The sequence below is a fragment of the Lactuca saligna genome, chromosome 2 (assembly GCF_052625555.1).
Source record: "Lactuca saligna cultivar CGN05327 chromosome 2, ASM5262555v1, whole genome shotgun sequence".
Lineage (NCBI taxonomy): Eukaryota > Viridiplantae > Streptophyta > Magnoliopsida > Asterales > Asteraceae > Lactuca > Lactuca saligna.
In genome coordinates, this window is record NC_136418.1 from 108,794,792 (window position 1) to 108,810,249 (window position 15,458).

A 15,458-nucleotide genomic window follows, 5' to 3' on the forward strand; every position below is an offset into this window, starting at 1 on the left:
TTGAATCCTAATTACAATATATTTAGTTTTTCTAGTCGGCATTGTTTAAGTTAAATTGAAGTCAGCACGTTCGATTATTTTATGATTATCTTTCGACAACAATTTCAATAATATTTTGCAATTTAAACCTTTATTATACTTTATCTTCATTAAAATGCTACCAAAATTTCGTTTCATGTTTAGGTGGTGAAAATTGAAAAAAAAAAAAAAAAAAAAAACGGAACTGAAGCTAGAATCATCAAAGAGCAATTAGCAAAATAAAATCGATCAGTTTTCAACGACATAAGAAAATCCTAAAAAAAAAAAAAAATTAAAAATCCAAATAATAAGTTGGTCTAGGCAAAATTTCATTTTCCATTTGTTAATAAAAGATGTGGAATGAGAATCATTTTTTTTTTCTCATTTCTTATTTCTTTATTCGTTAGTGTTAAACTATAGTAATGAAATTCTATTTCTCTGAAATAAAAGCACTGTTATAATAATAATTATGAGAAACATTTTAACAAGTTATTTTTTACTGTAACTTTCGGACCAATACAGTAATTTATCTATTTTATACAAATTTCTATTCCGACTTTACTTTTGTCTTCAAAATTATTTATTGCCAGCTTGAAGGAAGAATTCTCGAACACAGTAATTTATTTAATTTTAAAAGGTCAAAAACCTATAGTTTATTTATATTTTAGAGTTAAATATGAGAGAAAAGCTGAAAGAGAGAAAATGATCGAATTTAGTCATGGGGAAATAAATAAAATTAAATATTAACTTTGGTCGTTTTCATTACATATAACCCGTTTACAAATACGGTAGAATTTAAAAGTTATGCAAAATGTTTTTTTTTTTTTTTTTTTTTTTCAAGAAAGAAAATACATATATTACAACTGGTTTGCTGATTCGAGGCTCATACTGGTTTTTGGATGGAAGAAGCACCGAGGGCATTTTAGTAATTAACCGTGTCTTTGATCGCATCAAGTATCTACATCCATGATTCAAGTACATCAATAATAATTACTAACGAAAAAAATAAATATAAAAAAAAAAAGACAAAAGACCATTCTAACCTTGTTCTTGTTAGGCATGTAGAATGGCTCAAATACAAGAGGAAATGGAGTGTCCAAACCACACACTCTAGCAACAGGTGCTTCCAACTACCCAACAAAAAAAGTATCCATTTTTTTTAATTATAAAAATAAAAATAAAAATTTAAAGTTTGGTTTTAAAATTATATAAAATATATCGTCTAATTAAGTAACTTACTCTCAAGAAACAACGTTCAACAATTGATGCAGAGATTTCAGCACCAAATCCACCTGTAACTGGAGCTTCATGACTAATCTATAAATTTAAAAAAATAAAAAATTTGTATATTCATTATTCAAGAATCAACATTTTTTTTATATAAAAAATATAAATCTTATACCAATAATCTTCCTGTTTTCCTCACTGAAGCTTCCACTGTTTCTTTGTCCCATGGAATTAGGGTTCTTAAATCTATAAGTTCACAAGAGATTCCTTCCTGTAAAAAAAAAAAAAAATTAAAAATTTATTTGTTGGAATGTAAGGGTAAAATGGTCATTTACTTTATCTAATTCATACAGTTGATCCGGTCTAGAAAACAAACAACCAATAATTTATTTTTTTGTTCAAAAATAAAAATAAAATAAATAAATAAAAATTCTTGCCTTTGCAGCATCAACACAAGCTTGTTCCATGATGGCAAGCTGAGCGCCCCAACCGACTAGGGTTATGTCACTACCTTCTCGAATAACCTAATTTTTCAAAAAAAAAAAAAAAAAAAAAATTAAATTTCCAAAAGGGTAAATTTGGAAATTCATAAATATAATTAATTACCTCAGCTTCTGATAAAGGTAACATGTAATCCCCTTCCGGAACCTCTTCTACAGCTAATCTGTATAGCCACTAAACTTCCAAAAAAAATTATAAAATCTTTACTTCACATGAATAAAAATATAAATAATAAAAATAGGAAAAGATTTTTTTTTTTTTTAAAATAAATAAATGACCTTTGGTTCAAAAAACACAACAGGATTTGGTTCACGTATACTTGATAACAACAATCCTTTTGCTTCCTTTGGGCTTCGAGGTATAACAACCTATGAGAAAAAATTTCGTAAGAAATTCTTTATAAGGGTAAAATGGTCAAATGTTCGAGTACCTTAAGACCCGGAACATGGCAAAAGAAAGCTTCGGGAGATTGTGAGTGATAATGGCCTCCATGTCCCACAGCTCCATATGGTGTTCTTATTGTTAAACCTAATAACCCACAAATAATCAATTTTGATAATCGAAAAAAACGGAAAAAAGGACATTTTTTTTTGGATAATTTTGGTTACCTCCACAATTAAATTCGTTACCACTTCGATATCTGAATTTAGCAGCTTCGTTGACAATCTACAAAAAATGTTGAAAGATTTGGATGTGAATCTGTGAGAAATTAGAATAGTGGAGAATAAAGAATTAAAGATACATGCCTGATCAAAAGCAGGGAAAATGTAATCTGCGAATTGGATTTCTGCAATAGCTCGATTCCCCTGTTACAAAATCATTATATTATATGATTATATAATAAGAAACTGTATGAAAAGATGCAGAAAAGGAATTTGGAGTAGAAAATTTTAAGGAAATTACCATTGCTGCTAGGCCTATTCCAAATCCAACAATCCCCTGTTGTAAATAACAAACTGGTTTAAATTTGAAAAATTAACTATTCGAAGAACAGAAAACCATGAATAATTTGTATCGGAATAATGGAGAGATTTGAAAAGAAAGAATCTTGGGGAAACGAGAGATTTTTTATTGATAGAGTTACCTGTTCGCATAGAGGGGTGTTGAAAACCCTATGTTTACCAAATTGATCGGCCAATCCAGTTGTGCAACGGAAGACGCCACCAAAACCCACATCTTCCCCAAATATATAAGAACTGTGATTCCAAATGTGAAGTTTTAGTTCCCAATTTAGCTTAATTTGTTATGATGTGGTAATAGAAATGAAAAATCAGTTAAGAATCCATGCTAATTTTACAATTCCATTCGGAAGAGGGGATTCTATTAAACCTACATGGTCCACATGTGAAGAATCAGAAAGAGGAATCGAGTAATTAGACAAAAAGGATCATGAAACAAAATCGGAAAAAGGATGGAATAATATATCCGGATTCAGATATAGAGTATTATAATCAAAGGAGGTAGCAAAAGTGAAAAAGGTACCGAGGATCAGAATCTAAAGCTATTTGAAGTGCTTGATTGATTGCAGTGTAAAGGTTTATAGATTTCCCCGTTCCAGTTCCTGGTTGTTGCACCTGACCATCAACAGAACCCAAAACGGCGGAAGAAGAAGATAATCGTCTGAGAGGAGAAGAATTGTTGATGAATACGGAACCTAATCGCTTAAATCTCCGGAGATTTGTAGCCATCTTCTTCTTCTTCTTCTTCTTCTTCTTCTTCGTATTCTTCTTTTTCTTCTGGGTGTGTTTGATAACAAACAGATGACTAAATCTATGGAGGTTGAAGCAATCAGTTCTATTTGTTGGTTTTCTCAGGTATGGGAAGCCGAACTACTACGATTCCTTTAAGACTATGTACATGTGAAATGGAAAGTCAACGGAAGGGAACTCCTGATAAATGTATGCTTTAATTACAAGATCCTTATAAATAATTGAGGATACAAGTCGGATATTCAAAAAAATAACATGTTTTTGTTAGATGATTGTAAATGATTTCCGAGTAAGTATATAAATTGAGCATAGGAAGGATAAAAAAATAAAATGAAATTACATGAATCTTCATCATTTATTGTTTCATACACATATCAAATATGTTATTAAATATATCCCATGTCAATATTTGATATGATAAAAGGATAACTAGGAATAAAATGTAGAAAACTATTTAATTTATCTATTTATTTAATTTATCTATTGGAAATGATTTCAGAGTAAGTATATAAACTAAAATGTATCTCTAATACTTTGAAAGGGTTAAGCATAGGTAGGATAATAAAATAAAATAAAATTACATGAATCTTCATCATTTATTGTTTCATATAGATATAAAAAAAATGTTGGGTTTTTATATTCAAAAGTTAACATTATCGTTAAAAATTGCAGCATAAAATGATTAGAATGCTACTTAAAAAAACAATTATTTTTTAATGTCTGATTAAATTATTAAATGAAATTAAATAATCTAATTTATGTAAATGAGCTTTTCAAATAAAATAATCATTTTGTCTTTAGTTTGTTCGAAAAATAACCATCTTCTTTTAGAATGTCTAATTTAATATTATTGTTCATATTCTGCAGTTTTTTTTTCTAAATTTTTTTTAAAAGGATGCTTCTTCATTCGGAATGCTTCTTTCCGAGTTTGATCTTCAAATTATGGAGTTGATGTTTGCTGTTTTTTCAACTTTTTTTTTTTTGAAAAAATATTCACACTTATGTCTAAAATGTTTAACGATCGTTTTTCAATAAAATATTCAATTATATGCATTAGTATCATATATTTTCACATTCACTATGTTTATTTAATTTTTTTATTAGATTTAAGTAAAAATAGTTTTTTTTCTCGAAATTTTAAAATTGTTCATTGGATTTAAGATTTGTTCTTGAAATTTTAGGGTTTTTTTTCTTCCGAAATCCAAAATTTCAATCCAGAATCCGAGATGTTGGTCCGGAATTCGATATGAAATGTATTTTTTTTTTGTTAGAAAAAGTGTTTTATCTTGGTCTAGAATGCTCATTCCGATCCAAGTGATTATTTTTGTTAAAAATAATTTTTTTGGTTATTTCATCAAATACACATTAAATTGTTGTCAAATAACTTAATTCCCATTTACAAATAAAAAAATTTTAATTAAATTTTATGGGTCCCTCCCTTTTATCCCTTCCTCACTTTCATCTGCAACCATTTATAGTGACGGTCTGCAACCATGAAGTTGCTACTGGCGAAATTTGCTCATCCACCTTATCGTCTCTTTTGCAACTCCGTTGCGACTACAGATCTCCTCCGTATTTGCTTCTGCAACATTTCTTCTCTTTCTTGGATAGTGACAGGTATGGGTGCCGAAAGGGATGTAAGTGGCGTAAATAGGTTTTGACGGATGAAGAACAAAACCCTTATTCAAATCGGACATGTGCTTGTTAGGGATGGGAAAGAGGACATGGGAGATGGTTTCGTCTTCTCCACCTAAACTCCTTTCCCCCTTTCTATCTATGTATCAAATCAACACACATAAGGTCTGTATTTTGTGTTTACTTAGACTGTTGTTTGTACATGAGGGTGGTGATGGTGAAGGAGCTGGTCGTTTGTGGTTATTTTCGGGGAAACAAGTGGTTTGTTGGTGGCGTAATGAGACGAAGAACAAGGTAATAAATGGTTGCCGATGGTGTTTCTGCGAGAAAAGAGGTGACGGTCGATGGTGGTGGGCGATGGTTGGACTGTGATGATGGTCTGATGGTAGTGATGATTTTGTCTGTCAAAAAATTTACGGGAAAAAGGGTTTAGAAAGGAAGGGTTAGGATAAGGTAGTTAGGGTGGGGTTGTTTTATTTTATTTTGTATAGTATAAATAATTCTAAGAAAAAAATAAATCAAAAAAGAATAAAAAAGCATAATAGGCATTTATGTTAGGGTATCTACGCATCTAAACACATTGATCATGCTACCAGAAACAAAACAAAATCATATGTCTTCATGTAACCTAAGGATCTAAGTTTCATGTTAATACTACCGCCCTATGCATAAACAAGGAATAACTACATACCTCATGTGCAGCTAGTGAACTTCGAGCTTGAGATCTTTTGTGTGTAAACTTGTTTAGATGAAAGGATCCAAACCATAATCCCTCTCTTGGTTCACACCCAAAGAACTAAAAAGAGCCTAAAAAGTTAACTAGGAGGGGAGACAAGAGGCATTTTCGAAAATCGCTCCTCATCCCATGTGGGATGAGGTAATATTTGTCCAACCCTAATCCACAAAGGGTTCTGGAATATTCATAATCAATCAATTATTTATTAATTAATATTCAACCCTTTAATTGTTAAACTATTAATTAATTCCAAAAATATTTTCCAAGTAGTTTCTAATTAATTATTAAACCAAACTCATTAATAAACTAATTACTCATTTATTTATTCTACTGAATTTGAGTCTCGAGGGAAACCCAAGAGGAGCCTACTACTATTAGAAATATCACTATTAGCTAATGGTCTTGGACACTCTTTCGACCAATCTCCTATTAGGATATAAGAGAAAATAAGAGTACCACATCATGTATCAAGAGCCCACGAATTAGTAGTGGATGTGCTATGGAGTTTAATCATAAACATACTCGAGGTGCCAACTACTTTGACTTTGCCTTTCTTTAGATCTTCCAGGTATTTTAGGGCAACTACATTTCCAATATCCCTTGATCTAGTAGTAAAAACACACAGTCTCATTTAGATTAATGGTAGGAACTATTTCGGTTTGGAATTTTCACTTAGATCTTTGGTCAGAATGTCCAAGCTTGACCTTTCCCTTTCCTTTGGGATGCGAAACCTTTTTCCTCTTAGTAGGACCATGATCAATAGCCAAGACAAGAGTAGTATGGTTTGAGGTAGGAGATTTTTTCATGATTGATTCAGGATTTGTAAGCATGCTTGGATCTCTATCAAGGTCTTAACGATATTGTTCATATTGTAGTTCATAATGAATTATTGATATAAACGAAAAGCGAGTTCATAACCATGTCAACGGTCAACTCCTTTGGTATCTCGACACCAATTACATAGTTTTTCTATGTATGAGTTCATCTTTTGGACGATTCACACATACAAAAGCTCCCTCTTGTTCTTTACATGCCATGAGATATTTAAAGATCTCATATAGTTCTTGCCTTGCTTGCTCTTGGAACATTTCCTTGAGCTGCAAGTTCATGCCATAGGCACCTCGGTTCTCAAAGCTCTTTTGGAGCTTAGAATCCAGGTTCGCCAAGATGAGGTAATCCATTTTGGTCGATTTATCGTAGTGTTTGTTGTAGGTAGTAATTTTTTCTTCAGGCGCATCCTCATCCGTACTATCAGATCATCATTGAGAACATACACTTTGTTCTTACACCTTAAGGTGAACCTAAAGGTGTGGACTTAGTCTAAGATAATGTGATCCAGATGTGACATCCCCAAATTTCACAACCATTTTAATTTTTTTTACTTATTCTTGTTTAAAATATAGTTTATTTATAAATGCAGAATTTGTCCCATAAAAGGATTTTGCGGAGAAATGTTTTTTTTTCCATTAATTTATATAAAGCTTGGGATGTCATAATTGATACAAATAATATGCATAAACAGACCTTACATTGTCTTAGACTAACAATCTACATCTCTTTGAATCTTTCATTGTGCATGTATCTTTGTACCACTACTTGTGATACAAAGAAGCTGAATGGGTCAGGTTGGAAAACCTGGTGAGTACATAGGTATTTAAATTCCACAATGTTATAACATATATATATATATATATATATATATATGTGTGTGTGTGTGTGTGTGTGTGTGTAATATATATATGTTATAACATTGTGGAATTTAAATACCTATGTACTCACCAGGTTTTCCAACCTGACCCACTCAGCTTCTTTGTATCACAAGTAGCGGTACAAAGATACATGCACAAACTTACAATATGCAAATACACCTCATATAAGCAATCTACCCCATTCTGTCGATCCTCACACTTTAATCCTATACAAAGATCTAATCTATACTATCAGATCAGGAATGAATGTCTATGTCTAATCCATGCTTTCAGATTGGTGACAAATGACTATGCCTCATCCATACTCTCAGACTATGGAAGAATAACTATATCTAATTCATACTCTCATATCAGGAATGAATGCCTATGTCTAATCCATACTCTCGGATCAATGACAATTAATTATGCCTAATCCTTACTCTCAGACCAGGGGGAATGGTTATGCCTAATCCATACTCTTGGACCAGGAATGTTAGAATTCTACTATCCGTTTGTAACGCCCGTGTTTCTGGGCTTGCCATTTTTAGCAATGTAATAGTCTAGGTTAACCTTTGTAACTAAATTTGAAATAATAAAAATGTATTATTTGTGAATTATGTGAATTATGTGATTTATGTGTTTATTTTCTTGATTTTTATAATTTAATGAATTAAGAATAAAATAAGCATCAAAATTAAAGTGTGAGATAAGCCCGATATCTTTGCATAAAGTTGTAGTGGTCGAAACAAGGATTCCGGAGATATAAGGAATGCTAAAATCCGAGTTATAACGAAGAAGTTATGGCCTATCGAAGTTTCGCGATAGAACCGACACGACGTCGAGTGACGTAAAATATGAATTTAAGATAGAGCGATATTTAGCCTTAGCGATCTAAACGAAAGTCGTAGATTTCGTTAAACTGAGAGCGTGCATAAAAGGAACGCCCAAATCTGACTTCGTATGAGGAAGTTATGATTTTTCTAAGTTTCGACTTAGCAGTATGCAGCCCGAATACTCGATTTGAGATCGAACGGTTTTTAGCCGAAACAATCTAAACGAGAATCGAAGATCTCGTTGTTAGTAGCAAAACGATGAAAGTTAGGCGAGAACGGATGTTAGATGAAGAAGTTATGAATTTATAACGAAGTTTTTCTGTCCCGGCCTTCTAAAAATAAATAATAAAAATAAAAGTCAAAATTAGCCGACGGAGTCTAAATGAAAGTTGTAGAGTATGGTCTGAACTACGCGTGGATATAAAGAACGTCGAAAATGAAGCTCGTATGCGAAAGTTATGCAATTTAGAAGTTGACGAGTCAAATTACGCCCAACGTAATTTGAGTACGCCCAGCGTACTCAGTCGGATGCAACTTGTCTGACCAATACTCGAGTACCACCAGTCGACGCACACAGTGACGTCAAAGTACGCCCCGCATAATTTAAGATTACGCCCCGCGTAATCTCAGACCCTCAGCCTATAAATAGAACTCGAATTCAGCCATTTTCTCTTGTTCAAACTCTTTCTTCTCTCTAGTTTTTGCCTCGTTTTCCGTGCCGTTTATACCCCGAAGCCCCGGTAATATTCCCGAGCCCCGAATTAAGATCCGAAGCCCCGAGGATCCCGAAGAGCGTTATTCCTGAGCCGAAACGCTGCCCGCGAGGAGCCCAGTTTTGTGAAGATCTTCTAGATCTACGGAGAAACACCTCTTCTGCAAGCCGTAGTGCTGCCTGATCATCTTCTGATCAAGTGAGTGTGTAGTTATTTTCATTCCAACGCAATATTATGAGGTATATTATATAAAATACGTGCTACGTGTATATTATTGTGTTGTTATATGTGTGAGTGTATATTCACTCCCTTCTATCTCATAGATCTGACTTATTCCCTATGAAATACGTGTTATGTGTGTATGCCTCATCTGTTATCTGGAATATGTATTGATTAAAGCATGTTATACAGGTTTTTAAACTATGTATAAAAATGTATATTTTTATCTACTAATATGTTGGGTAGAACATGGGTAGATAATTGGTGTGTAATAAACAGATGAGAGGCCTCGGTGTTATTGGTGTTATTCTAGTCATTCAGCAGAGTATGGATGATGACCACAGACTATTCTAGACTGTCCTGTGGAACACTAGCAGGTTCATTACCTGTAGTTGTTGTGAACGACGTGCTCAACGGTGTACTCTATCCCCCACATGGTTGCCTTTAGGACACTTATTGTTGAGGAAGCCCCTCTGCAGTAATGTTCGTCCCGATGAAAATCCTGAATTAGGTTCCTTATAATAGATGTTATTTTTAGGGACGTAAAGTGAGGATAACGGGAATGGGTAATCGGATTTATTGTTGATTGTTGAATTAAATATAATTATTTATTGTGGGTTGAAAACCCTATATGCTCACCAGGCTCCCAAGCCTGACCCACTAAGTTTATTTGTATTACAGGAAGTGGCGCAAGAGCTTAAGATGGGCGAATTATGAAGTTGTTTTGTTTGCAAGTCTGTATATGTATATATTTGTTGAATGACTTGTAATGCTATCGTTTATGCTTTATGATCTGTATTGGAACATGACATCCCGACTTTTGATTATGAAATGAAATCATATTTCTTTATGAAATGTTTTGATAAATATCTATTTTATCATGTTTTGTTTTTGGGAACAAATTCTGCATCTCTTTTAAAACTAAAAGGATTTACTCTGAAAATGTTTAAAAAGCATAAATGAAATCGGTCTTTTCTGGCCGAGATTTTGGGGATGTCACAGTTGGTATCAGAGCATTAGTTTAAGCGAACTACGAATTTATAGGATTTCTAGACTTAAACTTAGGATGCAAAGTGGAGATTGTGAGATGTGTGTCTGATAAAGTTTAGACACGAGCACTAGTTTATTTTAGGAAAGTTGCCTAAAATGCTTTTATGTGCTAAATGTTATATGTTGCCATATATGATATTATTTGTTCGGATCTACGGTTTGTTGCCAACCGGATCTGAAGGTTTATGTGTTTAGGGTTCTAAGCGTATGTCTACGATATTAGAACTAGCATGTAATCGTTTCGGAGTGATAAGGTGAAATTATTCGGTGTGTAGATCAAAAATGGTGAGAACAAGAAGTGGAGTTGGAAGTGCTGATGAAAACAGGAATCAACCGCATGTAAATAAACAAGTACCTGTCGTAGCTGCTGCACCTGAGCCGATAACAATGGCTGGTGTACAAATGATGATTCATATGATGTTGGATCGTCAGATGGAAGAAACAAGACGCCTGCTTAGGTAGAATCGTGAAGAACCGTCAATTCAAGCGGAAGAGCCCGAGGAGAATGGAGGGCAGTCTGAAGGAGAAAACTTTAGTGGGATCATTGGTCAAGATGAACAACCAATGGTTAGACGCAATAACCAGTATGGAGGAAATGATGGTCGTGGGTGCAAGTATAAGGATTTCATGGCATCCAAACCACCATGCCTATCCGGAAGCCCGACGCCGGTACAAGTTATGGACTGGGTCTCCAAAATGGAGACTATGTTTGAAAGTTGCGAATGCAGCAACAGGAAGAAGACCGCTCTTGCGATCCCTCTGCTAAAATCTGGCGTGTTGAGTTGGTGGAAGCTGTTAGCTGACTCTATGCCCAAGGGAGAATCAAGCAAACTGTCTTGGGAAGACTTTGTGGAACAACTAAAGCTACAATACTGCTCCGAGCAGGACCTTCTGGAAATCAGTAATAAGTTTCAGAATTTGAAGAAAGGGAAATTGAGCGTTACTGAATACGCTACAAGTTTCACAGAAAAGATGAAGTTTATCCCATATTTGGTGCCTACAGAACTCTCTAAGGTCAACAAGTTTGCCCTTGAACTACCAGCGGACTATGGTCCAATGGTTAAGCAAGCAACCACATTGAAAGCCACCATCTCGGCTGCTAGAAATATTGAGACCCAGATCAGGGAAAAGGTCTGGAAAGGTCAGAGGTTGGTGAGAAAAGGAAAATCGATGGATTTTCAGGGTCCAGCAAGAAAAGTAAATTCTCGAAGTCTAGTTCGAGAGGAAGTGGAGGAAAGGTAGAGGCGAAATGGTGCGACAAGTGCAAGAAGAAGCATCATGGGAAGTGTGGCGGGGAAACCACATGCTTCAAATGTGGAAAGCCAGGGCATTATGCCAACGACTGCACTTTCACCAAGAATGTTTGTTATGGTTGTGGTGAGGAGGGGCACATCTCAAGGGATTGTCCGAAAAAGAAGGAAGCAGCAAGACCCAACATTCCGCCAAAGCCAAAGGTGAGAGCATTCCAGATGACACTGGAAGCTGCTAAAGATGAAGCTGATGTCGCTTCAGGTACCTTTCTCGTTAACAAATTGCCTGCCCAAATTTTATTTGATTCTGGAGCCAACTACTCCTTTATATCGCATGAATTTGGTAGAAAACTAGCTTTGCCTATTGTGAGACTAGATAATGCTTTATTAGTTGAAGTTGCTAGCGGCAAGTTTGTACCTGTTAGCCATCGTATGAAAAACATTTTAATTGATTTGAATGGAAATAAGTTCCACGAGGAATTATTACCTATAAAACTTAATGGTTTCGACATTGTTTTGGGAATGGATTGGCTTAGTGCCAATGATGCCGAAATTTTATGCAAGAAGAAAATAGTGAAAGTGAATCTGCCTGGAAAGGAATCGTTTATGGTGTATGGAGATAAACGCAGAGTAAATTCTGGAATCATTTCTCTAATGAAAGCCAGAAAAATGTTTGACCAAGGGGTGTACATCATACTTAGCATTCGTGATCGATGCTAAGAAGGAAAAGAAGGTGATGCAAAATATTCCTGTTGTGTGTGATTATCCGGAAGTATTTCCCGAAGATCTTCCTGGATTATCGCCTGATCGACAAGTAGAATTTCGTATTGACTTGTTGCCCGGAACAACGCCAATTGCAAAAGCCCCTTATCGATTAGCACCGACGGAGATGAAGGAGCTAATGATGCAACTTCAGGAGTTATTGGACAAAGGTTTCATTAGACCTAGTTCATCACCCTGGGGAGCTCCGGTGTTATTCGTAAAGAAGAAAGATGGAAGCATGAGGATGTGCATTGATTACCGAGAGCTGAATAAGGCAACAATAAAGAATAGATATCCGTTGCCGAGGATTGATGACCTATTTGATCAGCTACAAGGTTCAAGTTATTTCTCACAGATCGACTTGAGGTCAGGATATCATCAGCTAAAAGTAAGAGAGCAGGATATAGAGAAGACTGCATTCAGAACCCGATATGGACACTATGAGTTTTTGGTTATGTCGTTTGGACTAACCAATGCTCCAACAGTATTCATGGATTTAATGAACAGGGTTTGTAATCCGTTCCTTGATAAATCTGTGATAGTGTTCATTGATGACATTCTGATTTATTTGAAATGCCAAGAGGAGCATGGCAGACACTTGCGAGAAGTGTTAGAAGTCTTGAAGAAGGAGAAGTTGTATGCAAAGTTCTCCAAATGTGATTTTTGGATTCGAGAAGTCCAATTCTTGGGTCACGTGGTCAACCAAGAAGGGATAATGGTTGATCCAACGAAGATCGAAGCTGTGATGAAGTGGGAACAACCGAAAAGTCCCACGGAGATCCGAAGCTTTTTAGGATTAGCTGGATATTACCGAAGATTTATCCAAGGATTTTCTTCGATCGCTAGTCCATTAACAGCTTTGACCCACAAAGGAGTTATTTATGCCTGGAGTGATAAGCATAAAGAAACATTCGAGAAGCTAAAGAAGAAACTATGCGAGGCACCGATACTTTCTCTACCCGATGGAGTTGAAGACTTCGCTGTTTATAGCGATGCGTCTGGGGTTGGATTGGGTTGCATTTTGACCCAAAGGGATAAGGTGATCGCATATGCGTCTCGACAGCTGAAAGAGCATGAAAAGAACTACCCGACTCATGATTTGGAGTTGGCAGTGGTAGTTTTCACTCTGAAAATATGGAGGCATTACCTCTATGGCACGAAGTGCAAACTTTTCACTGATCATAAGAGTCTCCAATATCTCTTTATTCAGAAAGAATTGAATATGAGGCAACGATGCTGGCTGGAATTACTTAAAGACTATGACTGTGAGGTACTTTACCACCCCGGTAAAGCCAATATTGTTGCTGATGCTCTCAGTCGGAAAGTCAATCTTGAAAGGAGAAGGCCAAGAGCGTTGAGAATTGAAGTTGTCTCGACTATTTTGGAAAGTATAAAGAAAGCTCAAAGCAAAACTTCTGAGAAGAATGACCGGAAGGAGGAACGTTTGGGCAAAACGTTGGTGTTCGGTATAAACAGTCATGGACTGAAGGTGTTCCAAGATCGGATTTGGATAACTAACACAGGAGGAGTCAGAGATCTTTTGATGGAAGAAGCTCACAAAACCATGTACTCGATTTATCCCGGTAGCACAAAAATGTATAGGGACCTGAAACCCTACTACCGGTGGCCGACGATGAAGCTTGATGTTGCAAAGTATGTGGCTGAGTGTGTGACTTGTGCAAGAGTCAAGACACAACATCAGAAACCGTACGGGAGTTTAGAACCATTGCCTGTGCCTATGGGTAAGTGGGAAGACATTGCTATGGATTTTGTCACTAAACTGCCTAGAACAAAAAGTGGTCACGACATGATTTGGGTGGTCGTTGATCGATTCACTAAGAGTGCGCATTTCATAGCAGCCAATGAGAAATGGTCTATGGAAAAACTTGCGAATTCTTACGTGAAGGAAATTGTGAGGCTTCACAATGTTCCGTTAACGATTGTGTCGGATCGTGATAGCCATTTCACCTCGCGATTTTGGAAAAGTCTACAAGAGGAATTGGGTACCAAGTTGTGTTTAAGTACAACTTACCATTCGCAGACTGATGGTCAGAGCGAACGGACGATACAAACACTTGAAGATATGCTGAGAGCATGTACCTTGGAATTCCTAGGTAATTGGGATGAACATTTACCTTTGGTAGAATTTTCCTATAATAATAGTTTTCACTCGAGCATAAAGATGGCGCCTTATCAAGCATTGTATGGACAAAAGTGTCGTACGCCATCTTGTTGGCTTGAGGCTGGGGAAAAGCAGTTTATGGGGCCGGAGATAGTCCATCAAACTGCTGAAAAGTTGAAAATAATTAGGGAGAGAATGTTAGCAGCTCAGGACCGTCAAAAGAGCTATGCTGACAAAAAGCGAAGACCGATGACTTTTGAAGTTGGAGATTCGGTTTTGCTTAAAGTCTCGCCGTGGAAGGGACTTATAAGATTTGGAAAAAGGGGAAAGTTAAATCCAAGGTTTATTGGACCGTTTAAAGTTCTTCAGAGGATTGGGAACCAAGCTTACAAGCTCGAACTACCAGAAGAACTGAATGGAATTCATAACACTTTCCATGTGTGTTATTTGAGGAAGTTCACGGGAGAAGTTCTCGACATAATTCCACTTTCGGGGTTGAGGATCGATGAGAACAAAAGGTTGATTGAGGAACTGGAGGTAATTGTTGACCGAAAGACTAAGAAATTGCGACGTAAGATGGTGGAGTTAGTGCTTGTCCGATGGAAACACACGAATGGGCCAAATCACACCTGGGAGATGGAGAGTGACATGAGGAGTCGCTATCCGCATTTGTTTGTTGATGTGTGATTCCGGGGACGGAATCATTCTAAGGTGGAGAGAACTGTAACGCCCGTGTTTCTGGGCTTGCCATTTTTAGCAATGTAATAGTCTAGGTTAACCTTTGTAACTAAATTTGAAATAATAAAAATGTATTATTTGTGAATTATGTGAATTATGTGTTTATTTTCTTGATTTTTATAATTTAATAAATTAAAAATAAAATAAGCGTCAAAATTAAAGTGTGAGATAAGCCCGATATCTTTGCATAAAGTTGTAGTGGTCGAAACAAGGATTCTGGAGATATAAAGAATGCTAAAATCCGAGTTATAACGAAA

At 35.7% G+C, this 15,458-nt stretch overlaps 1 protein-coding gene across 1 annotated transcript; it reads right to left on the reverse strand.

Moving 5' to 3' along the window:
- Positions 1-737: 737 nt before the first annotated feature.
- LOC145031344 (2-oxoisovalerate dehydrogenase subunit beta 1, mitochondrial-like) lies at positions 738-3,640 on the reverse strand. Its single transcript, XM_078979885.1, has 13 exons — positions 3,229-3,640; positions 2,831-2,942; positions 2,650-2,685; positions 2,493-2,552; positions 2,355-2,412; positions 2,177-2,274; positions 2,025-2,114; positions 1,852-1,920; positions 1,683-1,769; positions 1,421-1,516; positions 1,258-1,335; positions 1,062-1,148; positions 738-976 (listed from the first exon to the last, which is right to left on the reverse strand). The coding sequence occupies exons 1-13, from the start codon at positions 3,432-3,434 to the stop codon at positions 941-943; spliced, it is 1,113 nt and encodes a 370-aa protein (XP_078836011.1). The 5' UTR covers positions 3,435-3,640; the 3' UTR covers positions 738-940.
- Between the last annotated feature and the right edge of the window lie 11,818 nt (positions 3,641-15,458).